Raw genomic sequence first — 27,966 nt, forward strand, 5'->3', positions numbered from 1 at the left:
GCAAGATCAGGTCATTCAGCAAGCGGGGCCCACCATGAATATGCCTTGGCCCAATGATCAGGTTGGTCTACCAATCAGGAAGGCACACTAGAGAAGAAAAAAAAAACAGAGGATGGTTAGAAATAAAAAGACATGATCTGTGTTCAATGTGCCCCACCTGATGAATGCCTTGGATCTCACCCACATGTGCTGCACTGATACACGTGCGGCAACTCTCCCAAACTCGACAGTCTCACTATTTCCATTGCACGGCACATTGACTGTTTCCTAAACCATTCATTCAGCCACCAATGAGACATTTAAAATCATCCTACAAAGAAGATTATTTGTATTTTATTATTTTTGTAGAATGGTCCATCTATGATTTAGACCGCATTAAATGGTCTGAATCTCCTAAGGCAGACCCCACCAAAACCTTGCCTGCTTTGAACAGAAAACGCCACTTTGTTTGGCCAAGCAACATATAATACCTCAAAGAAGAAATAGAAATTCGATCGCCGATTCCTCAGAACTAAAGCATTCCTGTTGATTTGCTCTTAAAATTTCCAGTCAACAATAACAATATCTTATAGCTCCAAAACCCAACAACAAAAGGGGGAGAAAACCAATATCTGAATCTCTGAGGAAACCAATATCTAATGTTACACTGCTTTTTTCATGTTTCACAACTACAACATATCTGACAATGTGAAATTCAAAAGCAATTGAAAGAGCAGTTAGTCGGCACTAATCCCGACTAATCACTAAATAATCAAGATTACTTTGTTTTATAGATATACATCAATACATTTTTTTGTTGTTGAATACAATAAACACCAACTAATTTAACTGCACACCAGTGTCTGCTTGCTTTTCCATTTTGTTCTACACTAAGACCCAGTACTACAGATCTTCACCTAACAAGGAAAACCCAATTCTCCTGAATTCTCTTTTCAACCAAGATAACTTGTTATTGAACTTCATCCTTTCTTGCCCACATTTCTCCAGAACAGTCTCCTTGATTCTCGCATTTCTTTCAGTTATCCTTCATGCAAGAAAAGTGGTCATTACAGCTTCATGATCACAGCATAACCCAACTTCTACAAATCCTCTCTCCGGCTGTAGTGATCGGAAGTTTCGGCATACATAAAACCCAAACAAAAAATTCATTGGCAAGTAGTGCTGCTATGGCTACCAGAAAGGGTCGGATCTAGAATTGTCCTCTCCACACTGCGGGAAATCAGCATCTGCGTGTGAGGTTCAGGCTGTTCATCAGGTGGGCCCACCTTGTATGACGTGGAATGAAAATCAAGCCAGTCCGATCATCAGGTGGAGCATGCGGTTACCCCAAATGGGGATGACTAGCAAACTATTTCTAACAGTATTTTTCGCATGTGTGCTGGCCTGATGAATGTACCAGCCCGCTTTCATTCCATGGCACATAATCTGAGGGCCCATCTGATGAACAGGCTGGACCCAGCACATACATGATGAATTGCCACATGAGGGATGAGGAAGGGCTTGATATCCTTCCCTCATGAGTAGTCACTGCACTTCTCTCATTGTCCAGGTATCAACCCAGAACAAGGATCAGAGTGGCTGATTTTTCTACCCATTTCACCACCTTCAAACTCACGTCGCAATCTGCAAGATTGTTCAACTATCAGCTTATATGTGGATGGGTGCTCCCATGCTACCAGAGAAAATTCATCTTCTTTCCCCTCCAATCCTTCAACCATTAGCTGCCAAATCAAGGCTCCTGCACCAGCTTGCTTTTTCTTAGTTGACTGGTATATTTTATCATAGACAGTCTTCAACAAAACATCCCTATCATATAGGCCTTGTTTCTGTCCATGCAAGGAAGACCCAACCTCAGTAAAAAGAACAGGTTTCTTCAAGATGTACTCGCCATCACTCACATGGGAATCCACCCACCGTGAAAGATACTTTACTTTTTCTTCCAGATCAGCATTTGGGATCCTACAAAAGAGATGCTAGAGTTTCAGAAATTATCATTTTGTGGAGATGATGAATATAAACTGTTTTGAGTTTTTGTGAAGCCCCCATGCACTCCTACAAAGCCACACATGTCAATTACACACGTATGTGCAAGTTGTACATCCAAGAAATGCATTAGATGTGTTCCCATTGAGATAATCCACCTCAAAAGACCATAATGGTCATGTTGAGGATCAACCTGAGCCCAACCCAACTTCATGAGGACCCAGCCCACAATCTGATCCAACCTGAACCACCCAACTTGGATTCCTCCATACCCAACCTAAATTGACCAAACCCAACCAGAATACATGTGATTATTCCCAACTGGACCTAATCCGGCCTGAATTTGCTCAACCCAAACCCAACCCAATTTCAAATTGGGTTGGAGTTTTCCAACCATAACCCAACTCGAGGCCAGTGAAAACCCGACCTGAACACAGGTTGGGTTCAACCTGAACCCAAGTTGCAGCCCTCCCATAATCCAGCTCACAAAACAGACCAGTCACATCATCCAGGCAGATATGGAGACAATGGATGTTCAGAAAGTTGCTGAGTATCAGAATGAAGTGTGCTAGTGTGGCCGCATGAACCTACTCACGTGCAAGTACCTGATGCATGACTCAGGTGTTCCCAAATGTGCCAAGTTGACTTATGTGGAGGTGTGTGTGGGCTTAGCAGAACTCAATAAACAGTTATTGGGAGAAGAAATGGAAGAAAATTGTACAGAACAACATTGAGTCAAATGAACTGACCAGCTATCAGGATATGCATGAACTGAGGCAAAATCGATGTGTTCAATTGCTGAGTTCTTTATAAAATCTGACCCAAGTGAGTCTGCCCACACCCCAGGATTCACCCCCGCTCTTTCAGACGTTTTCGGCCCATAGAACCCTTCCAGACCAACGGTCAGAAGATGTTTCTGGTCCAAACTCTTGATAAATGCCGCCATCTCAGCAATCCAAGCCTATCCATCCAACATAAATAAGGTTTCAGGTTAGAACCTTTCTTTTTAAAAAAAAAAAAATTGATGACCTTCCAAAAGCAATGTTTGCGGATTTTGTACATGTGGGGCCTATGTCCAGTGATCTAGATCCTAGACTATTGTCTGATGAGCCCAACCATACATGGGATTCTGTTAAAGTCACCCAGACAGGAAGATCCCAGCCTTTGAACCTCGGTCGGACTATTTTCCGTTGAGTGTTTGAGTTGTGGACTATTGAATGAAGGATTGGATCTTCTAGTCTGGAAGATTTTGAGGCATCCCCCATCCATGGCGTGGTCCATCAGATCAACAGCTCAGATCACTGAACCATGGTCTTAGCATGTACTAATCCTGTTCTTCATGAAACTGTTTGTGGATGCAGGTTATTGCATTACCTGAAGAATTGCAGCAGATGAACTGGATTCACAGCGGGGCTCATTCATAAGCTCCCAGGCAAATATGGCAGGCTCCTCCGAATATTTGACTCTGCTATAGGAGTTCTTTCTCGTCAAAATAGTCTGCAGAATATAAATAAGAAAACAATGAAATGAAAGCACTAACTAGGGCACAGATGGATCCAAGCCCCTCATTCAGTCATAGACAGGCATTTTCCAACATCGAGGTCTTGAGTTCGATTGCAGCTTACCAAAAAAAAAAAGAAAAAACAGGCATTTTCCCACATTGAGGTCTTGGGTTCGGTCCCAGCTTACAAAAAAAACAAGCTGATGTCAAGAACTATATAGAATTTCCAATTACACAGCTTTGCTGAGCACACGTCCAACAAAGCTCATGTTACAGCATGGCATGATAGGTTTGAGATCCAATCCATCCATCAGAATGGCACCATGATGTTGATGCCCTCGCCCATGAATCAGGTTGATCCACTGGTCAAGTGGGCTATAGTTTGCAAAATAAATCTATGGCTCTGACACACTTGGCTGAAGTTTTCTAACCCATCCACCTGTTTCCAATATTGGGTCCCACATGTCGATTGGACCTCATTTTATTTTTGGGAAAGAATGAACAATGGCAGCACAGCCTGATGGGTGAATTAGATCTCTCACGTATGTGCATGCTGGCACATGTGTGGTGTGTACACAAGCGTTATTGCACAAAGCTCCCAATTACATTGTGGAATGTTCCTTGGATCCCAGGTATAAAAATAATAATAATAATAAATAAATAAATAAATAAATAAATAAAGAGAGAGAGTCACTAGCATATTCCTAAGGTTTCGAAGATGAGTAGTATTCCAGTCATATTCCTAAGGTTTCGAAGTACAAAATGAAGTAATGAAAGAAGGGATCTTGAGGACGAACTCCAATCCTCAAGTCAGAGCTTTCCAACAACAGCCATCTACTGAGGGCTATGTTGCCTAAGTACTGTACAGGTTCGCTAGCATCACAAATACTGGGTTTGGCAAATGCCCAAATTCTTGGGATACAGGCATGGCAAGATCATGTTAAAATACTTCTAACCATATAGCTGTAGACACCCCACCCAAGCTAACAACTTGATTAGGCTTGGATGATCCTTAGGAATTGAACCTGAACCCCACCAAACCAAACCTAGGTCACCTTGTTACCCATTTCTGAACCGTTTCCGAACCAATTCCAAGACATCTTTAAGCCCAAAAGCCCAAAAAGCCAAAACGAACTTTGGGCCATACCCAGAGCCCAAAATAGAGCCCACCAGCCAGAATTCAGAGTCAACAGCAGGTGGGCGGTAATCGGCGGTAATCCGATTACCGCCCTGCCTCGACAGATGTGCCTCTCTGAGCTACAGTTGTTCCTTCCTCCCAAAGTCAACTCTTCCATAAACTTACCCCCAAAATTCACCCTATTTACCATCCTACCATGCCCAAGGACTTATAAGAGAGCGCCATGCGGCATTACTCTCTCCTCAACCAATCACAAGCCGCCACATCATCATTCACTCTCCAAGGTCCTTAGAATTACCAAAATACCATCCCAAAAGGCTATAAATAGCCTTCACTTCTCTTCATTTCACATAACAACAACAATAACCAAGATCACCATAGAGAGAGAGAGAGAGAGAGAGAGAGAGAGAGAGTAAGCAAGTGAGAGTGAGGAGTGCTTGAACCTTCAAGCTCCTATCCTTCTAGCCTCTTCACCCATCCCTTAGCTTCTCACACCCACTCGAGCTAAGTTCAGTCATAGTGCACCAAAACATCCAAGTCTTTTCAAGCGTAAGCCAAAGATCATACAATCATCATTAGCATTCATATTCCATCAATCGCATCATTATTTCCCTTCTTAACCCCCCTTCTCCTCTAAATCGTCATTGAATGTATGCTCTGTGACTTGCCAGGACCCTGGATCCTGTCACATCAGAAATTCATGATAGCTTAGTCCATACTCCATCATCATCATCATCAGTTTAAAATTCCTTTAGACATTCCCGGACGTATGCCCTGTAGCTTGTCAGATTTCCGGACCCTGCTATATCAGAAATCCGAGTCTGCCCAGTCCCATCTGATCTTGTCATTCCATCTCTTAAGAATATTTTATCACACGAAGTAGAGACCGTACATCCGTACGAGCAGAGAGGGTGCTTAACACCTTCTCTCTTTGTAACCGGGGTCCTTCACTCAGAATCTCAGACCGCAGATCGGGAGTCAATTTAAAGCAAGAGGATCTTCGGATTCTCTAGCTTTGCATATTCTACAGGTTCTAGCCAACTGCAGGATTTTGAGTTAAGCGGCTAGTGGCGACGCCAAGTCTATTGCATCATCAATCCAAATCAGCCTAATCACCCCCATCATAAAACCACAAATCAGCGCGGGCGCCAATTTCTTAGCATTCACAGAATGGCAACTCCATTGGGGAATTGCTAGCTTGCACTAGCTGAGACCCAACTTGAAAAGGTGTGGTAATCCAATCTTAAGGGACATTCTTCTAAAATTTGCATTTCTTCTTCAAAAATAAAAAATAAAAAATAAATAAAATTAAAAAAATCGATCTTTGGCTCTCATTTGTTTAGGCATCAACTTCCGCTATGACTACCCAATCTCGTGCAGCAATGGCTAGTCAAGAAGAACCGGTAGCCTTACCAACTCCCGAAGCACTAGAGCCAACACCTCCAGCGAATCCCACAAATTTGCCAGTTACTGTAAGCATGAACGAGATGGCTCAAAATCTCAAGGTAATGCATGAACTCCTTCGCCTGGTACCAGGAATCATACCGAGCATGCAGGCACCACAACCTAGTACTTAGAACAGCTCAATCCCACAGCTTTCCCTCCCTCCAGCAGCAAATCCAATTCTATCTTTCCCTACTGAATCAGCACAAGATCCTCAACATCTTCCCACAAACGGGAACAACCTTCCAACACATCTTCCAACACATTTTTCAACACATCTCCTCGGAAACGGGAACCCTAATAAGATCACAGCACAGGCTCCCCCTAACGGAAGCCACGGACAAGAATTGGCGGATGCCCGTGAAGGGGGCCAATTTCGAGTCCAAAATACTCCCCTTGACGGGAGTCACAATCAGGATTTGGTAGATACCCCAGGTGGGAGCCATTTTCGAATCCCACACCCTCTCCCGAAAGGGAGTGGTGTTCAATTCCAACTACCACCCGCAACCGGGAGCCCAGCCTCTTTTTAACAACCCCCCATTCATGAAAATCACAGGGTCCATGAGATGGACCCTTATGATGATGAAGTAGCCCAAGCTATGCAGCAAGGGGCAAGATACCCTCAAACAAACCAGTCAGAGATTGAGAAGCTACGTGAACAGCTCCAGTTGATGCAAAATCAACTGCAAAGGCAGCAAGGAGTGAATCATCCATCCACCAAATTCAGGGACTTATGTCCCTTTCCAAGTGTCAGGGTACCTCAAAACTTTGAGATACCGAAGTTCAAAAGATACGATGGTAGTGGGTGCCCCACAGCACATTTAAAAGCATTTTGTGAGGAACTCAATGCGATTGCAGGGAATGATGGAGCATTGATACAGCTCTTTCAGAAATCCCTAAAGGGTGATGCTTTGGATTGGTATACATCATGATGCAGGACAATTAACCACTTGTTCTAAAAGCTCGAACTGTTAGAGTATAGTGAATTAATCCTTTTATCTCATAGCCCAGGCCCCACATCGCATGGGTTAGAACCTCGGCCGGAACCCCTTCGTGAGTCCCAAATCACATGGGCCGCCCACCCCGAGTGTGTCCCCGCATCCTACAGGCTACCCCACTTGAGCCTGGTGTGAAATGCGCATTAATCACCCGCGGTGAGGAGTCTTAAACACGATACCTCCCCCGTGGGCCCCAAATCACATGGGTCACCCACCTCGAGTTTGTCCCTGCATCCTACACGAGACCCCACTGGAGCCCGGTGTGAAAATGCCCCTGCATTAATCACCCCCGGTGAGGAGTCTCGAACACCGCTCTGATACCAATTTGATGCAGGACAATTAACCACTTGTTCTAAAAGCTCAAACTGGTAGAGTATGGCGAATTAATCCCTTTATCTCAAAGTCCAGGCCCCACATCGCATGGGTTAGGACCTCGGCCGAACCCCTTCGTGGGCCACAAATCACATGGGCCACCCACCCCGAGTGTGTCCCCGCAGCCCACGGGCTACCCCACTCGAGCCCGGTGTGAAATGTGCATTAATCACCCCCGATAAGGAGTCTCGAACACGAGACCTCTCCCGTAGGCCCCAAATCACATGAGTCACCCACCCTGAGTGTGTCCCTGCATCCCACAGGCGACCTCACTCGAGCCCGGTGTGAAAATGCCCCTGCATTACATCACTCGATAGCCATCAGATACGGACTTGGGAACGACTTTCCCAGGCCTTCATTGATCGATTTTCCTACAATCTGAACATGGCTCCAAGAAGAGCCGACTTGGCTACCTTGAGACAAAAAAAATGACAAATCATTGTCTGCGTATGTTGGGCGTTGGCGGGCCATGGCCGCCGGGATGAGAAACCCCATTGACGATAAGGAACAAATTTCCATGATCGTCCATTTGGCAAATCCAAATATCTTCGGATACCTGATCTCATACCCATACGTGAATTTTTCCCAGCTTATCCGTGTTGGAGAACATGTAGAGACCAGGATAAGAGCTAGAACCATCTCCCCGTGGCCACATCAGGCCACTTCAATCAAGAGAAACAAAATTGAGGGGAAACCCATCGGATATGGGAATGGGAACGGCAATACCCCCGTACAACGCACCACAAAAGTAAACAATATTATAGCATTTACTCAAGGCAACCAATATGCCCCTCAATAAGAGCAACACCAAAACCAGCAATACTGTCCACAGCAACCCTAACAGGGATATCCATCACAGCCACCTCAACAGCAGCAACAGTCAAGGGGGAATGCACAGTACTCATACCAAAATAAACAAGCGATGTTGGCCAGGAAGTTCACTCCATTAGCACAAACATACATCCAGATCATGACAATGTTAGTGCAAAAACAACTTCTCACACCACTCCAACCCAGGCCTCCGCCAAACCCCCTACCACCCAGCTACAATGAAAATGAGTATTGTGCCTATCATCAATCTCGAGGCCATCCTACTGACCGTTGCTTCGCTTTGAAGCACGCTGATGGGAACATCACACGCGCACGTGCACCGCCCCCCTACGCACGTACGCGAGAGAATGAGAGCCCCACCGTTGATCTGGATTGATGACGACATCCAAAGAGGGCCTCCTAGTTAGAAGATGAAGTTTTGATTCACAAGAGTGAGCCCGATAGTCATGAAAAGCCCATCATGGGATCTCATGATTGTGGCCCACTAGTTAGATTTAGATCATATTTTAGGTTTTGCTTATTTATGTTATTTAGAACATCATGAATGTTTTAGATTTCTTTGATTAGCTTTTATTTTAGTTTACTTCATCGTCAAGTAATAGGTTGCACACATGGCACGAGTTTTGGGGTATAGGGTTTTCTTATAAATAGGCACCCCTTGTAACTTTTTTCATTTATTGAAGATTAATAAAAATTCTACGTTTTCCTACTCTCTGAGTTGTGAAGCCTAATTGGGTGCGAAGCCCTCCCTTCATCGAAGGGTAAATTACCGTGGTGCGGAGCCACATCTATCCCGATTCGCCCCCATCCATCGCCATATTTACTACCCATCTTCTACCATCCCTTCTTCTCATCTCACCCCATCATCTACACTTTGAATCAATCATCTATTGCAGCAATTCTCTTCCCCACAGCAGAATTTCAGAAGTTGGCCCTACAGGAGGGCTGAAACTTCGGCGGAGCACCACGCACAAACCGTACATCGGATCGAGCTGAGATTTGGAGGTTTTGGAGTCCATCACTGGCCGACCAGGGCCAAGGTGACCTTTTTCTAAATAGTGGGCCCCACACACATGCGGCTGAGATCACACGCACATGTGTCTGGGCCATCATTCTTATCCACGCATGCGGTACTTCTCTGGTTCATCTCTCCCATCTTTCACTCCGCTTTCACCCAAAATCTCTAAACCTAACCCTAAATTACTCAAATCTCCAATTTTATGTCCCTTTTCTTACCCTAGGGTTCCGTGAATTGAGATAGGGGAATCCCTTGGATTAGGGACTGTTGGCTATGCATGTGTGGCTGATTCCTATTTCCTTTTGAGCATCGTTTGGTTTATAATTTTTATTGGTCTAGTCTTAGCCTGTGTAGGCCTAAACCCACATAGATTCCCCTTTACTTGAATGTTTGGACTTTTTATATGGGATATGGAATTTGTGTAATTGTTTCCGAACTAAGGTGATCTTAAGCCTGAAATCTTGCATATCATATTTAATTTTCCATGTCCTGCATCACACGCGGTCCAGGATCTGATTAAAAGCCAAAAGATTATGATCACCCCTCAATCCGATGCTACGGCTCAGGCTAACATTCTCCAGGTGGTTAGAAGCAGCATCCTACACCACCATCGCAGCATCTCATGTGGTGAAATTCATGAAGAACAATATCATTAGCCGATACGGAATCCCTCATGCCATCATTACAGACAATGGGTCGCCTTTCGTCAATCAAAGGATGGACGAGTTCCTCGGAAAATTCAAGATCCAGTGCCATCGATCAAGTCCCTACCGCCATACACCTTGATCCATAGCTCAAGTGGTACACTGAGTGAAGATACCTCGTTACAACGTTGAGATCTTGCTATCGATCCCCTAGTGGGGGTGGCTAACAGTGAAGTGTGTACTGACTGTGGGGTGTGTATTAATAAGCTAACAAAAATAAAAAAAATATAAACAAAAAGTCGCTACCGCCCTTAGATGAATGGCGGAGTCGAAGCCCCCAACAAAACAATCGTTCGAATACTGGAAAAGATGGTCAAAACAAATCGTGACTGGTCTGAAATGCTCTCATACACACTTTGGGCTTATCGAACATTTGTACGATCTGCTACAGGCGCAACTCCTTTCGAACTCACATACGGAATGGAGGCAGTGCTACCAGTCGAAGTCGAAATATCATCTCTGCGAGTATTATCGGAAAGCGAAGTCGAGTGGCAACAAGCAAGATATGATCAACTATACCTGGCAGATGAAAAGCGCATGTGCGGACTAAGCCACTCGCAATGTTATCAAAGGAAAATCGCATGGGCCTACAACAAGAGGGTCTCAAAGAGGAGCTTCAGGGTCGGCGACATGGTTATGAAGCGCGTCTTACCAAACCATAGAGGCAAGTTTAAACCTACCTGACCGCTGAGCATCCGTGAAATGCTTCCAGGCGGCGCCCTTCGGCTCGCCAACATGAGAAGAGAAGATCTTCCTGAGCCCATCAATGCCGACAACGTGAAAATCTATCATGGGTAACTATACCTGACTTCGTCAATAATTACAATCATAAAGCAAGAGATCAAAAAAACAAGAAATAGGCTTATCCTGAGACATATCCATCATTCCCCCCCCCCCCCCCTCTCTGAAAAAGAGAAAAATATAGTCCAAAAAAAGAATACAGTAAAAAAAAGGGGGGGAGGAGAAATAAACCCAAACCCAACATGCAAGCCTTACGAAACCATCCCATTCCCCCACAGGATAGCCTGACCCAGACAACAACTTGTGATTGTAATCAGAGAAAAAGTCAGGAAGGTAGCTGATCGGTCGGCAATGAAGGAAATCCAGTCCCTCTCTCCAGTCATACTCAAAAGAAAAAATAATAATAATAATAATATAGCATGCCTAAGCAAAAGGAGCGATGCGAAAACCCGAAAGGGCGTCTCGAGTAAAAACAGAGGGTATGTAGCGGATTTGACGAAAACATAAAAAGGCGCCAAGGGTAAAAAGAGCACAACTGCCAAGAAGCAGGCAAGAGCAAAAATTCGTGACGTGGTGAAAATCCGAAAGGACGCCACAGGCAAAAACGATGGAAAAGTCAGTCATAGTGAAAACCCGAAAGGGCGCTATAAGCAAAAGTGGTAAAAAAAAAAAACAAACAAACAAACAAACAAAAGTGCAGGTACAGAGAAAAGCCAAGGCAACAAGCAAAGTGAAGAAGCACAAGGAAAAGACAAGTCTTAGATCAAAATTCTATCAGACTCTACCCAAATCTAAGGGACACGATCCTAGCATGCGCTACTCTCAAGGAACCGGGATCCCTACTAAACAATTCAGAATACCGAATTCAACATGGGCTGAGTCCAATGTTTTGTTTCCATCACCCAAGGCACAAATCCAAACACGAGCACACACTGACAAAATAAGGCACAAATAAAAAAATATTTCTTTCCCTTCCTAAAGCTTTTGTATATATCTACAAAATCCACTATATTTTACAAAGCTGCTCAAAGCAAAAAATATAGAATCTTTTTTTTCTTTTGACAAGAAAATGCAACAAAAACAAGGTCAAAGATTGCCCGGTAAGTCTCTCTCCTCCCTCATACATTGATAATCGCTACCTAAGTCTATCAACCTCCATGCTTAAGTAGAAGACCTCATCCCTCCCCAATCTACGGGACGTTATCATGCTCTGATCATATCGCCGCCCTACCACCAGATGAAAAGCCATATCCTCGCATGCATGCCGAAGTACGGAAAGCGCAGACAAGAGATGGTCGTGTGTAGCTGCCATAAAGGAAGGATCAATAAAAGGCCTCTCTTCAAATGCTTTAAAGGAGTCATCAACCCCCCTGAAGAAGATGAAGTAGAATCTCCAAGAATATCTTGGTCATCCTCGCCATCCGTCAAGTGCCAATCGAGAACCTGGCGATAAAGCGACTGCTCTGCCACCCAACGCAGATACGGTACTGTCACCAAAGGAGGAGCCCAAGACTTGAACTCCAAAGCAGTCGTGTCCAAATAATCCTGCAACAAAGACTAAATCCGTTGGCGAAGAGCCGACATACGCAGAGGTATGGGTGCATGACCAAATCCTGAAAAGGAAAAAGAAAGAATATCCTGCCAGTACCCAAACTTCTAAAGGAAGCGGATCGAGTGATAAGAGCGATAGCCTCGGAAGCCCAACAGAAGCAGGGGAGTACGAGCGGCGCTGCAAATCAAAGGCGTCTGGCAAAACCACGAAGCCTCCCAGCTGACCTCCCATCCACAGAGACAGGAGAACATCTGACGATAAAGAGACTCGGTAGCCTCGGTACCAAGAGGGAGCCCATCCAGAAGCAAAGATAAAACATCAGTACGATGGGAATCAGGCCAAGAGAGGCGAGACGTCATAAACAAGTGTTCCCACAACCACACCTAAAAAGAAAAGAGATCATGCATGAGGGACAAGAAAGCAGAAAAGAAAAACAAAAAAGGGAGGAAAGTGCAGTACCTGAAGGAAAGAACAACACCCTCGGATGATGCAAGTCTGCCCAAGCGAACACTCAGACAAACCCAAGCAAAGCTCCGCCAACACTACAGGAATGATACTCAGGCAAGAGAGGACGCGGCGGAAGGCGTTAAAAAGGAACATCAGAGATGATCGCTGCCATCCCGAAAAGAGCAACTCTACCACAACACAGAATATCAGTGCATTCAAGCACTGTAACTGACAAGCAGATCCGTCACCTCCTCGAGCAGACAAACATCGATCGTATAAAAGCTTAAGGGTGAACCCGCCTGTAGCACCATCAACTGTAGGGAGAGCAGCCGAAAATCCAAACCAGGACTCCAAGTCAAAGGACCGTACCTGACGGGATGGAGGAAGATACGACTCTTGGGAGAAAGGAAGGCCTGTCAAACGAGACAATTCCTCCAAAGAAGGACCTAACACTAGGTCGTTGAAGGAGAACAAGTTCAGCGCCGGAACCCAATCATAGGATGCGGCACTCAACATTCGCCAATCTAGGCGAACTCAGTGAAGATGCAGAACCTCTCCGAAACCTAGAAGATGCAGCTCAAGACTCTCGGAAGCAGTCAAACTCCCTATCCAGATGCGTAACCTCTCTGAGCAGGTGCCACGTGGCAGCAGGCGACAGGTACGAACAGGAACACCCTCGACAATCCGAAGGTTGGGGTCAATCGACGAGTCATTAAAAATAGGCATCCCCCCGTCCAAAAAGTCGATCTCATAATGACGCCCCCATAGCCTCACGCAAAGTGTCCTAAAAAGTAGCAACAGGTGGACCCGAGTCGCCTACGGTCATCACATCAGGAGCCGTCGGGAAGGTGTCAACCCCAGGAGTCACAATATCAGAACCACTCCAATACAAAGAATCATCTGGCTCACCGCCCAAATCTCTACCATGCATCACAGTCGCCTCACCACCATCACCCAGATCAACAGCTGCATCCAATCCACCACCGCCACCCATCACAGTCCCATAATCTGAACCGAAGATCATGGCCAAACCATCAACATGGGGCACACCATCCATCAAAACCCCATGATCCAACCCATCCATCATGCCCAAACCATCAACGTGGGACACACCATCCACCAAAACCCCATGATCCATCCCATCCAACAAACCATCCCCATGATCCAACCCATCCATCATGCCCAAATCACCAATGTGGGACACACCACCCAACAAACCATCTCCATAATCCACCCCACCCATCATAGCCAAGCCATCATCCCTACCATCAATACCCATGCCATCGACCATGGTCAAATCTGGACCATCCACCATCACCATGATCCCATCCACACCATCAAATGGCATGTCCACACCTAAACTCCCAAAAATCAGCCCACTAAAATCTCCATCTTCACTATCTAATGGCCCACCAAATCTAGATTCATCAAAGCTATTAAATGTCCATCCATTTCCAAAATCTCCTCCCATTACTTCCCCAAAACCCATCTCACCATTAGTGGTGGTTGGAGCCACACCATAACTGGCATTCACTTCTTCAAGAGGCCCCACCAAACCACCATTAAGAGCTCCATCAATAAAAAGATTCTCTTCAATCATTACCTCCTCATAAAAGTAGTCAAGAGAATGATCATTTACCTCAATGATTGGACCCAAGCTCCCACCATTGTTGGACCCACCAAAGCTCCCTCCATTTCCGACCATTGAAAAAGGGTATGAGGAAGAAAAGATAGAGAAGAAGACAAAAGAGGAGACAAAAGAGAAGAAAAGGGGAGAAAAGAAAGATTCGGAGTGAAAAAACAAAAGGGAGTATCAGGGGCAGCAACTTCAGACGAACAGAGGAACCGCTATCGCTGGAAGAAAAGATGAACAGGGGCGGTAATCGGATTACCGCTCGCTCTCGACATTTGTGCCCGCTGCTGCAACGCCTGCAAATTCGAAAATCCTGTCAGAAGTCAACGGACGGTACTCAGATTACCACCCGCCGTAATCCAATTACCGCCCGGACGTGGAACATGCTCCGGCCATGCATATGGCCCACCATAGAGGCCAAGGGAAGCCAAAAAATCAGGACATTGTGCACTCAGATCATCAAAGGGCTTCAAAAACAATACAAAAGGCAACACTGGATAAATGAATTTTGATGTATATGGAAAGCCGTACACGGAAGATACATGGACAGAAAAGATAAAAAAGTGACTACTCATCAGGTACATATTCATCTGAATCCTTCGAAAGAATTTCGGGGCCCAAGAGATTCCCTCCAACAAAGCGTGCACCACCGCCAGGAGCACAAGAATTCCTCAGAATGGGACCAATGTCGTATTGTTTGCACCAAGAACTATACTCTCTAGCAGGATCCACGAAAGCACTAGCATCGTAGCCCTCTAAAACTAACTGTCAACTCACGCTCAAGAATTGCCCTCCAGTTCGTTGGTTCAGCAGGCAGGCTAAACAGTACAAGGGGACTGCCAGTCAACTGCCAAAAGAGTCTCTCCCCCAAGTACCATTTCGTCACCCGAGGATCCTCCAAGATGCAACAACGACGCGAGGCCTGGAAAGCTTCCTGGGCCTCAGGAGTGAGAGCGGCGGCAGATCGCCTGGAAAGCTTCCTGGGCCTCAGGAGTGAGAGCGGCGGCAGATCGAAAGTAAGGCTTGGTGTGAAACTGATGAAGCAATCAAGGGTCAGCATAAGAGTACAGACTAAAAGAAAAAAGGCATGAAAAAACATTTGCTCACATCATCAGGAACCAGAGCGTCCACATTAGATCTCCAAGCAAGATCTGAAAATTGGTGGGTGCGGTTATCCTTATACCAGAGCATCACGCGAGGAAAAGAAGGGGTATGGTTTATCACAGCGGGCCCCAAGTGTGGAAAATGATCAAAAAAGAAAACCTGCACAAGGATCGATCATTCAAGATGTGTTCATGAGAAAAAAGGCAAGGCAAAAGGGCTCGATGCACACCTCAATAACTAGATAAAAGCCAGTCATCGACCTGCTGCTACAACGACTGGCCTTGTCCAATCCATCGTACAAATGGGCCAAAAGCGCAGCGTTCTAGTTATACGGTGTAAGAAAAGTGATATCCGCCACGAGCGACAGCAGACGAGAGCTCACTAACTCATTCCCATGACAGAAGATCATGGCTCCCAAAGTATACAAAATCAAGGCGCGAGCTTTAACAACAGCTTCGGCCTCAGTTTGCGGAACTCGCCGAGAGAAGTTCGCCGATAACCAGAGTAGCTTGAACCGGGGTCCCGAAAATTCAGAAGAATGGGGAGCCATCCCCAGAAGGTTCATCCAGTCATCCTCAGAACCATAATCCCCCTCTCCAAAAGGAAGGTGAAACGTATGGGTCTCAGCACGCCATCGCTCAGTCAACACTAATAAGAGCGCCATATTCGTCTTACTCAGACGAACTCTGAATAAGCCATAGAGTGGAGTGCGCTCCACCACCTGAAAGAACAATGGCTGGTGATCCACGAACCAATCTGGTCAGTGACTACGGACCGCACGTCCCCTGAAGACAGCCGGAGCCCCTCCCCCTCGAGCCACATCAGAGAGATGTCGACCCTCTCGATGTACATAACAAGGGTCAACCGATTGGCTAAAAGGCCCAGCCTTACTTCAACCACAACGAGGCATGCTGCAAGATCAACATTCACAGGTAAGTATCCACCCTTACCTTCACAAATGGCTCAAATTCCCCCCCCCCCCCCCCCCAAAAAAAAGGCGCATCATGGATGGGGCCCATTGTCCAAGCCAAGGCCCATTCCAAGACCCCTTTGATGATCTGAGTGCACAATGTCTTGATTTTTTAGCTTCCCTTGGCCTCCATGGTGGGCCATATGCATGACCAGAGCATGTTCCATGTCCAGGTGATAATCGGATTACCACGGGCAGTAATCCGAGTACCGTCCGTTGACTTCTGACAAGATTTTCGAATTTGCAGGTGCAGCAGGAACAAATGTCGAGAGCGGTAATCGGATTACCACAGGCGATAATCCGATTACCGCCCCTGTTCGTCTTTTCTTCCAGCGATAGCGGCTCCTCTGTTCGTCCGAGATTGCTGTCCCTGATATTCCCTTCTGTTTTTTCACTCTGAATCTTCCTTTTGTCCCATTTTCTTCTGTCTTCTTCCTCATACCCTTTTTCAATGGCTGGAAATGGCGGGAGCTTTGGTGGGTCCAATCATTGAGGTAAATGATCCTTGACCACTTTTATGAGGTGATGATTGAAGAGAATCTTTTTTATTGATGGAGCTCTTAATGGTGGTTTGGTGGGGCTTTTTGAAGAAGTGAATGCCATTTATGGTGTGGCTCCAACCACCATTAATGGTGAGATGGGTTTTGGGGAAGTAATGGATGGAGATTTTGGAAATGGATGGACATTTAATGGCTTGGATGAATCTAGATTTGGTGGGTCATTGGATAGTGAAGATGGGGATTTTAATGGGCTGATTTTTGGGAGTTTAGGTGTGGACATGCCATTGGATGGTGTGGATGGGACCATGATGATGGTGGATGGTCCGGATTTGACTATGGTTGACGGCATGGGTGATGGTAGGGATGATGGCTTGGCTATGATGGGTTGGGTGGATCATGGAGATGGTTTGTTGGGTGGTGTCCCACATTGGTGATTTGGGCATAATGGATGGGTTGGATCATGGGGATGGTTTGTTGAATGGGATGGATCATGGGGTTTTAGTGGATGGTGTGCCCCACGTTGATGGTTTGGGCATGATGGATGGGTTGGATCATGGGGTTTTGATGGATGGTGTGCCCCATGTTGATGGTTTGGCCATGATCTTCGGTTCAGATTATGGGACTGTGATGGGTGGTGGTAGTGGATTGGATGCAGCTGTTGATCTGGGTGATGGTGGTGAGGTGACTGTGATGCATGGTAGAGATTTGGGCAGTGAGCTAGATGATTCTTTGTATTGGAGTAGTCCTGGTATTGCGACTCCTGGGGTGGGCACCTTCCCGACGGCTCCTGATGTGATGACCGTAGGCGACTCGGGTCCACCTGCTGCTACTTTTCAGGACACTTTGTGTGAGGCTATGTGGGCGTCAGGTTTCTTTTGTCACCATTAGATTGACTTTTTGGACGAGGGGATGTCTATTTTTGATGACTCACCGATTGACCCCAGCCTTCAGATCGTTGAGGGTGTTCCTGTTCGTACCTATCGCCTGCGGCCACGTAACACCTACTCAAAGAGGCTACGCATCTGGATAGGGAGTTTGACTGCTTCCGAGAGTCTTGAGCTACATCTTCTGGGTTTTGGAGAGGTTCTGCATCTTCACCGAGTTCACCTGGATTGGCGAATGTTGAGTGTCACATCCTATGACTAGGTTCCGGCGTTGAACTTGTTCTCCTTCAACAACCTAGAGTTAGGTCCTTTGGAGGAGTTGTCTCGTTTGCAGGCCTTCCTTTCTCCCAGGAGCCGTATCTTCCTCCATCCCGTCAGGTACGGTCCTTTGACTTCGAGTCCTAATTTGGATTTTCGGCAACTCTCCCTATAGTTGATGGTGCTACAGGCGAGTTCACCCTTGAGCTTTTATACGATCAATGTTTGTCTGCTCGAGGAAGTGACGGATCTACTCGTCAGTTACAGTGCTTGAATGCACTGATATTCTGTGTTCTGGCAGAGCTACTCTTTTCGAGATTGTGGCGATCATCTCTGATGTTCCTTTTTGACGCTTTCCGCCGCGTCCTCTCTCGCTAGAGTATCATTCATGTAGTGCTGGCAGAGCTTTGCCTGGGTTTGTCTGAGTGTTCGCTTAGGCAAACTCGCATCCTCCGAGGGTGCTGTTCTTTCCTTCAGGTACTCCACTTTTTGTTTTTTTATCTGTTTTCTTGTCCCTCATGCATGATCTTTTTTCTTTTTAGGTGTGGTTGTGGGAACACCTGTTTATGACACCTCGCCTCTCTTGGCCTGATTCTCATCGTACCGATGTTTTATCTCTGCTTCTGGATGGGCTCCCCCTTGGTGTCGAGGCTACAGAGTCTTTTTATCATCGAATGTTCTCCCGTCTCTGTGGATGGGAGGTCAGCTGGGAGGCTTCGTGGTTCTGCCGGACGCTTTTGATTTGCAGCACCGCTCCTACTCCCCTGCTTCTGTTGGGCTTCCGAGGCTATTGCTCTTATCACCCAATCCGCTTCCTTCGGCAGTTTGGGTATTGGCAGGATATCCCTTCTTTTTCCTTTTCGAGATTTGGTCACACACCCATACCTCTGCGCATTTCGGCTCTTCACCAGCGGATTCAGTCTTCGTGGCGAGATTGTCTAGACGCGACTGCTTTGGAGTTTGAGTCTTGGGCTCCTCCTTTGGCGACAGTACCGTATCAGCGTTGGGTGGCAGAGCAGTTGCTTTATCGCCAGGTTACCGATTGGCACTTGACGGATGACGACGATGGCCGAGATATTCTTGGAGATTCTGCTTCGTCTTCTTCGGGGGGGTCGATGACTCCTTTGAAGCATTCGAAGAGAGGCCTTTTATTTATCCTTCCTTTTTGGCAACTACACACGGCCATCTCTTGTCTGAGCTTTCCGTACTCCGGCATGCATGCGAGATTATGGCTCATCATCTGGCGGTAGGGCGGTGATATGATGAGAGCATGATAGCTTCCCGCAGATTGGAGAGGGATGAGGTCTTCTACCTGCGCGTGAAGGTTGATAGACTTGGGCAGCGATTATCAATGTATGAGGGAGGAGAGAGAGACTTACCTTATCGGGCAGTCTTTGACTCTATTTTTGTTGCATTTTCTTGTCCAAAAAAAAAAAAATGTATATTTTTTGTTTTGAGCATCTTTCTAAAATATAGTGGATTTTGCAGATATGTACAAAAGCTTTAGGAAGGGAAAGAAATATTTTTTTGTTTATGCCTTACTTTGTCAGTGTGTGCTCGTGTTTGGATTTGTGCCTTGGGTGATGGAATCAGAACAATAGACTCAGCCCATGTCGAATTCGGTATTCTATATTGTTTAGTAGGGATCCCGGTTCCTTGAGAGTAGCGCATACTAAGATCGGTCCCTTCGATTTGGGTAGAGTCTGATAGAATTCTGATCCAAGACTTGTCTTTTCCTTACGCTTCTTCACTTTGCTTGTTGCCTTGGCTTTTCTCTGTACCTGCACTTTTGTTTATTTTTTTTTTATTTTTTTTTTTTTGCACTTTTGCTCGTAACGCCCTTTCGGGTTTTCACTGATTAGCTTTTCCATCATTTTTGCCCGTGGCGTCCTTTCGAATTTTCACCACGTCTCGGATTTTTGCTCTTGCCTGCCCCTTGGCAGCTGTGCTCTTTTTACGCTTGGCGCCTTTTCAGGTTTTCACCAAATCCGCTACATACCTGCTGTTTTTACTCAAAACGCCCTTTTATGTTTTCGCCTCGCCCCTTTTGCTTAGGCATGCTATATTATTATTATTTTATTTTTCTTTTGAGTATGACTGGAGAGAGGGACTGGATTTCCTTCATTGTCGGCCGATCGGCTACCTTCCTGAATTTTTATCTGATTACAATCACAAGCTATTGTCTGGGTTAGGCTATCCTGTGGGGGAATGGGATGGTTTCATAAGGCTTGCATGTTAGGTTTCCCCGCTTTTTACTATATTCTTTTTTTTGGACTATATTTTTCTCTTTTTCAGACTATATTTAGGAGAAATGATGGATGTCTCAGGATAGCCTATTTCTTGTTTTTTGATCACTAGCTTTATGATTGTAATTAATGACGAAGTCAGGTATGGTTACCCATGATAGATTTTCACGTTGTCGGCATTGATGGACTCAGGAAGATCTTCTCCTCTCATCTTGGCGAGCCGAAGGGCGCCGCCTGGAAACATTTCACAGATGATCAGGGGTCCATCTCAGGAAGGTTTAAACTTGCCTCTAGGGTCTGGTAAGTGCGACAGTAAGATGCGCTTCATAAACATGTTGCTGACCCTAAAGCTCTTCTTTCGGACCCTCTTGTTGTATGCCCGTGCGATTCTCCTTTGGTAGCATTGCGAGTGGCATAGTGCGCACATGCGCTTTTCATCTGTCAGGTGTAGTTGATCATATCTTGCTTGTTGACACTCTCCTTCCTCAACTTCATTTTCCAATAATACTCGTAGAGATGGTATTTCGACTTCGATTGGTAACACTGCCTCCATTCCATATGTGAGTTTGAAAGGAGTTGCACCTGTAGCAGACCATATAGACGTACGATGAGCCCAAAGTGCGTATGGGAGCATTTCAGACCAGTTACGATATGTTTTGACCATCTTTTCCAGTATTCGAACGATTATTTTGTCGGTGGCTTCGACTCCACCATTCATCTGAGGGCGGTAGGGACTTGATCGATGGCGCTGGATCTTAAATTTTCCGAGGAAGTCGTCCATCCTTTTATTGACAAAAGGCAACCCATTGTTTGTAATGATGGCATGAGGGATTCCATATCGGCTAATGATATTGTTCTTCATGAATTTTACCACATGAGATGCTGCGATGGTGGTGTAGGATGCTGCTTCTAACCACTTTGTGAAATAATCCACTGCCACTAAGATGTATTCGTGCCCATTTGAAGCTTTTGGGTTGACTTTCCCGATGATGTCAAGACCCCATATGGAGAAGGGTCATAGTGTTGTTAGGTTGTAAAGTTCAAAAGCAGGCGCATGGATTTGATTTGCGTGTTCCTGACATTTGAAGCATTTCCTGACATGTTTGCAGCAGTTTGTCTCTATTGTTAGCCAATAATAGCCGAGTCGTAGAATCTTTTTCGCCATCATGTAACCATTCATGTGTGGGCCACATACTCCTTCGTTGATTTCTAACATGATTTCGACTGCCTCTGTTTCATCCACGCAGCGAAGGAGAACTTGATTGAAGGATCGCTTGTAAAGGATACCTCCGCTAATTGTGAATTGAGTTACCAGCCGTTGGATAGTACGACGATCGGTTGATGTAGCTCCTTCGGGATACTTTTAGTGCTTGAGATATCCTTTGATGTCCGTGTACCATGAATGGCTGTTGGCAGAGGTTTCCGCTTCATTGATCTGTAGACAAAAGGTGGGCTCTTCTTGAAGTTCCACGGTAAGTTCCCACTCAGAAATTCCTCTAGGAATCTCTAGCATTGACGCAAGGGTGGCGAGGGCATCTACGAACTAAATCTTGGCTCGGGGCATGTATGAGAATGTGACTTCATCAAACTCCTCGCTTAGATTCTCCAAGTAGACATGATAGGGAATCAGCTTTTCATCCTTTGTCCTCCATTCGTTGTTTGTCTGGTTGATGATGAGTTGCGAATCTCTGAAGACTCGCAATCTTTTCACATTGAGGATGATGGCTTCTTTCAGACTAGCGATACATGCTTCATATTCAGCCACATTGTTTGTGCGATTAAATGCTAAGCGCCTGGAGATGGGAATCGGGACATCATCGGGGGAGTAGAGAATTGCTCCTACTCTGCTTCCTTTTGAATTGGCGGCTTCGTCGAAGAAGAGGGTCCATTCTCCTGCCTTCCTTTCTTCTTCTCCCTCGATAAGGAGGATGTCCTAGTCAAGGAAGAAGGTCTTTAATGGTTGATAATTGGGCAGGGAATGTGCTGCTAGGTGGTCGGCCAGTGCTTACCCCTTGATTGCTTTCTGAGTGACATAGGTGATGTCGAACTCAGAGAGTAGCAATTGCCATTTCGCAATTCTACCTATTAGTGTTGGCTTCTCGAACAGGTATTTTAATGGATCCATGCGAGCGAGTAGAAGGATCAAGTAGGCGATCATGTATTGATGAAGCCGTTGTGTTGCCCAGACCAAAGCAAGACAAGTTTTCTCTAAGCTGGAGTATTTGGATTCACAAGCGGTGAATCTCCGGCTTAAATAATAAATCGCTTGTTCCTTCCTTCCTGAGATGTTGTGTTGGCCAAGGACGCACCCGATTGCTTCCGCTGCGACGGAAATATAGAGCAACAATGGTCTGCCTAGTGTAGGCGGCATTAGCATTGGAGATTTTAGCAGATACCTCTTGATCTTATCGAAGATAGCTTGACAATCGTCGTTCCACTATTTTGGGCTTAGGAGCTTGAATATGGGCTCACAAATGGGCATGAGCTAAGCAGCAATGAATCAGTTGATGTACTGTATTTGCCCAAGGAATTCCCAAATTTCTTTCTCAATCCTTGGAGGCGATATTTCGATGATAGCTTTTGTCTTGGTTTCATCGACCCTGATGCCGTCTTCGCTAACGATGAAGCCTGGCAGCTTGCCCACGGTCGCACCAAAGACACATTTCTGTGGATTGAGGAGGAGCTTGAACTTTTCCAATCGATCAAAGAGTTTCTTGAGATCTTCAAAGTGTCCTTCGATCGTGCAAAACTTGACGATCATGTCGTCCACGTAGACTTCCATTTCCTTGTTTATCATATCGTGGAACAGAGCAGTCATGGTTCGCTGATATGTGGCCCCAACATTCTTCAGTCCAAACGGCATGACCCGATAGCAGAAGGTTCCCCAAGGTGTGATGAAAGATGTCTTGTCACGGTCTTCAATGAACATCTTGATTTGATTGTAGCCAGAGAAACCGTCCATGAATGAGAAAATTTTGTGTCCTGTTGTATTATCCACCAGAGTGTCGATGTGAGGCAGCGGGAAATCATCTTTAGGACTGGCTTTGTTCAAATCCCAGAAGTCGATGCACATCCTGACTTTGCCGTCTTTCTTCGAAACTGGTACGATATTTGCGAGCCATTCCGGGTAGTTGGAGACTACCAAGAACCCCGCGTTGTATTGCTTGATGACTTCATCACGTACTTTCAGGGCCCATTCTGGTTTCATCCTTCGGAGTTTTTGCTTGACCGGCTTCATCTCGGGCTTTGTTGGCAGGTAATGTACTACCAACTCTTCATCAAGTCCAGGCATATCTTTGTAGGAGAACGCAAAGTTGGATAATCTTGGCTTCAAAAATTCTATCATCCTCTGCTTGTTTTCCTGAGGCAAGGATCTGCCTATGCACACTTCTCTAAGGAGTTCCGGGGATCCCAAGTTCACAGTTTCGAAATCATCCGCAATGACATTGGCCTTTGTTTCAAACTTTTTGAAGGAATCCTCTAGTTCGAGAGTCAGGTCATCATTTTCCCCATCTTGGGCTTCATCCAAACCCATGAGTTCGAAGTATAATGATGCCGTGCACGTTTTGTGGCCTTACGGGGAACTCAGTACGCCAACTTGGACTCGATCAGACTTTCCAAGTATCCCGGACTAGGTATGTGCGGGTGGCTTTTTGCAATGCAGTCTTCTGATTTTGATATGTGTAGACACCCCACCCAGGCTAACAACTTGATAAGGCATGGATGATCCTTACGAACTAAACTTGAACCCTACAAAACCAAACCTAGGTCACCCTATTACCAATTTATGAACCATTTCCGAACCAATTCCGAGCCCTAACCAAACCACTTCCGAGACATCTTTAAGCCCAAAAGCCCAAAATGTCAAAAACAGACTTTGGGCCATACTCAGAGCCCAAAATAGAGCCCACCAACCGGAATTCAGAGTCAACGGCAAGCGGGCGGTAATCGGATTACCGCCCTGCCTCGACAAATGTGCCTCTCTAAGCTACAGTTGTTCCTCCCTCCCAAAGTCAACTCTTCCATAAACTTACCCCCAAAATTCACCCTATTTACCATCCTACCAAGCCTAAGGACTTATAAGAGAGCGCCACGTGGCATTACTCTCTCCTCAATCACAAGCCGCCACATCATCATTCACCCTCCAAGGTCCTTAGAATTACCAAAATACCATCCCAAAAGGCTATAAATAGCCTTCACTTCTCTTCATTTCACACAACAACAACAATAACCAAGATCACCACACACACACACACAGAGCAAGCAAGTGAGAGTGAGGAATGCTTGAACCTTCAAGCTCCTATCCTTCTAGCCTCTTCACCCATCCCTTAGCTTCTCACACCCACTCGAGCTAAGCTCTGTCATAGTATACCAAAACATCCAAGTCTTTTCAAGCGCAAGCCAAAGATCATACAATCATCATTAGCATTCATATTCCATCAATCGCATCATTATTTCCCTTCTTAACCACCCTGATCCTCTAGATCGCCATTGAATGTATGCTTTGTGACTTGTCAGGACCTTGGATCCTGTCACATCAAAAATTCATGGTAGCCTAGTCCATACTCCATCATCATCATCATCTGTTTAAAATTCCTTCAGACATTCCCGAACGTATGCTTTGTAGCTTGCCGGATTTCCGGACCCTGCTATATCAGAAATCCGAGTCTACCTAGTCCCATCTAATCTTGTCATTCCATCCCTTAAGAATATTTTACCACACGAAATAGAGACCGTACATCCGTACGGGCAGAGAGGGTGCTTAACACCTTCCCTCTTTGTAACCGAGGTCCCTTACTCAAAATCTCAGACCGCAAATCAAGAGTCAATTTAAAAGCAAGAGGATCTTTGGATTCTCTAGTTTTGCATATTCTGCAGGTTCTAGCCAACTGCAGGATTTTGAGTTAAGCGGCTAGTGGCGACTCCAAGTCTATTGCATCATCAATCCAAATCAGCCTAATCGCCCCCATCATAAAACCACAAATCAGCGTGGGCGCCGATTTCCCAGCGTTCACAATAGCAAGTTAAAACTCTGTTTGCTCGATCTGATTCACTGTAAGTTCTAAACAACCAACCATTCTAAAATCCGATCTTGATCATAGATCTCGGGGAAGGGAAATCCCCTATCCTCAACCAAGTATGCTGATGGGTCTGTTTGGAAGTACCTCGGGAAATGCCATACATAACATTCGCTTGTTTAGAATTAGTACCAAAACCTATAGATATATTATTTTGGGAGTGGAAGTGTCAAAAACTGATAACCTGCCCGTTCATGTTTTGTTTCTGGTGCTGGCTGAAATGGTCGGTAAGCTCAAAATGGGGAAAACCAACTCACACATTCGACCAGATATCTATTTGGAGGTACTTCCAAACACTAACAAATGATGATACCAATACAAAGCAATTTGCAAGACTATCGGGCTACACAGCAGGCATTTACAATGGCGAAAAACTTATAAGCTTCCAATTATTTAAATAAATAAATAAAAACAAATGGAAACAAAATGATTTAATACAACAGGGCTGTAAATGTACCTTAACGTAATCCTTGTAGTAGCCTTTTATAGTTGAATCCGAGAAAAAAGAATCGGGTGTGGACGTCACATTGACTCCAGCTGCTTGGGCCCATCTTACGTACTGAGCTTTCCCACCAAAGGCATTCAGATTGTTTACAAGACTGAGGATTAACCTAATTCGGTGTTTCCTTGCTTCAGCTATCACAAAATCCAAGGCCTGAGATGAAAAAGGGTCAACAAAAAAGCTTAGCTTAAAAGCAGGAGATATCAAACTAAAGTCTCATACTGATTATTCACATAGAATTGAAGAGAGTTATCCTCCGATACTAAATCAAAGTCCTCAAAATGTAAGAACGAAAACTTGTCATTTATGTCCATAAAACATTTTTTTAAAGCACGAACATTATTTAAAAGATAGTGATGCAGAACCATGTACAACGTGACCAGCAATTTCATCATCATCAATTTGACTTGAATAAAATCTGCTCCATGTTAAACCTAAAATAGTGACAGCTATTTATATTCGATAGCACTAGAAAAAACAGTGGCGTATGCATATTTGTCTAAAGATCAATGACCTATATGCCAAATCCCTCATAGACAAGTCAGAAATAGTGCCCTCCATGTGAGGATGCGTTACATGGATCAGGTCCTGTAGTCTAACAGGTCTTGGTGTGCAGAAACCATTATCTGATATCCGAGAAAAAAACACACCATTCAATTTTCAAAATCAACCTTTTCCAGTCCCATCCATATATCCTGACGTCATCTCACAAGGCCCAGCCACCACCTACAGAATCTTGTTTAAGTATTAACCTACATAGCATTCAAATGTAAAAGTAAATCGAATTGCAACAAGTATGCACCCCGGTCACCTATATTCTCATAGGCCACAATTCAAATCTTGACATCTAATCTCTTCAAACCCAATATAACAAAACTCAAATTCATTGCAATCTAAAACCAATATTAGGCTATGTTTGGATGCACCATCAAATTGGATTGCATAACTATTCAACAAGGGGAAATGATCAAATTGTGATTACCTGTCTTCATATTCAAAGTTCAACCATAGACTGGGAAAGGAAGGACTTTGAAGTCAGAATATAAAGGAATTGAACTGCTATTCATCAGTTCTTTCCTATCAATACTAAAGAACATACCAACAATTTGAACATTTCGATTTAACTGAACTAGATTCAATTCAATAGTGCATCCAAACATATCCTATCTTCTCCTCGAACACTATCCAATTCACAAAATCTGATCTCTCTAAAGTTTAGAGAATTACATCCGAGACCCACATCCAAGTTTATCACCAATTCAACTTAACTGAACTAGTTGATACAATTCAATTCAATAGTGCATCCAAACATAGCATAAATTCTCATCAACCACCATTCAATTTACAAAATCCAATCTCTTCAAACAGTTATGATCCAACGCCCACATTCAATTTTATCAGCAATTCAACATTATCAAACTATTTATTACAATTCAATTCAATAACCTGAATTCTCATCAGACCATCATTCAATTCAAAAAATCCAGTCTATTCAAATACTAACCATCCAAGACCACTAGAATTTAACCGTCAATTCAACTATATCAAACCATAATCAGACTATATTAGGATTTTAAAAAACACCCAAAATCCAAAAACAGCAGATAGAACCAAAAATCACAACCGACGGACCTGAAAGACGCGTTCATCGAACACCCCAGGTGAGGTCTGGAGTGCGTTAGGCCCACCGTCACTGAAAGCCCAAGTGCGGCAGACGGTCATCCCCATGCCGGCTCCACGACTGAGCATCTCGGACACCCGCTGCCGGGAGGGGCCGGCCCAGATGCTCTGGTCCATCAGCCAGTAGGAATTCCAGCCGTTGATGGCCAAAGGGTGGCCAGTTTCTTGGTCTATAAAGAGATGGGATGAATTGACGGTGGAGATGAAGCCCATTCTCGGCTGCCATAGAATGACTGGGAATCTGAATTTGTCCCCAAAATTCAGATAAAGGATGGCTAGGATTGAAGCAAGGCCCAGTATTGAACGGTACAGAGCCTTCCTCCTCTCTGCATCCCACATCTCTCTCTCTCTCTCTGAAGAGAGAATCTAGGACTCTTCTCCGT

General features: G+C 45.0%; 1 protein-coding gene across 1 annotated transcript; it reads right to left on the reverse strand.

Moving 5' to 3' along the window:
- Positions 1-594: 594 nt before the first annotated feature.
- Positions 595-27,966, reverse strand: LOC131219570 (mannan endo-1,4-beta-mannosidase 6-like). Its single transcript, XM_058214789.1, has 5 exons — positions 27,536-27,966; positions 25,859-26,056; positions 3,358-3,480; positions 2,733-2,944; positions 595-1,959 (listed from the first exon to the last, which is right to left on the reverse strand). Exons 1-5 carry the CDS (start codon positions 27,920-27,922, stop codon positions 1,539-1,541), a joined length of 1,341 nt encoding a protein of 446 aa, XP_058070772.1. The 5' UTR covers positions 27,923-27,966; the 3' UTR covers positions 595-1,538.

This window comes from Magnolia sinica, chromosome 11, assembly GCF_029962835.1.
Source record: "Magnolia sinica isolate HGM2019 chromosome 11, MsV1, whole genome shotgun sequence".
Lineage (NCBI taxonomy): Eukaryota > Viridiplantae > Streptophyta > Magnoliopsida > Magnoliales > Magnoliaceae > Magnolia > Magnolia sinica.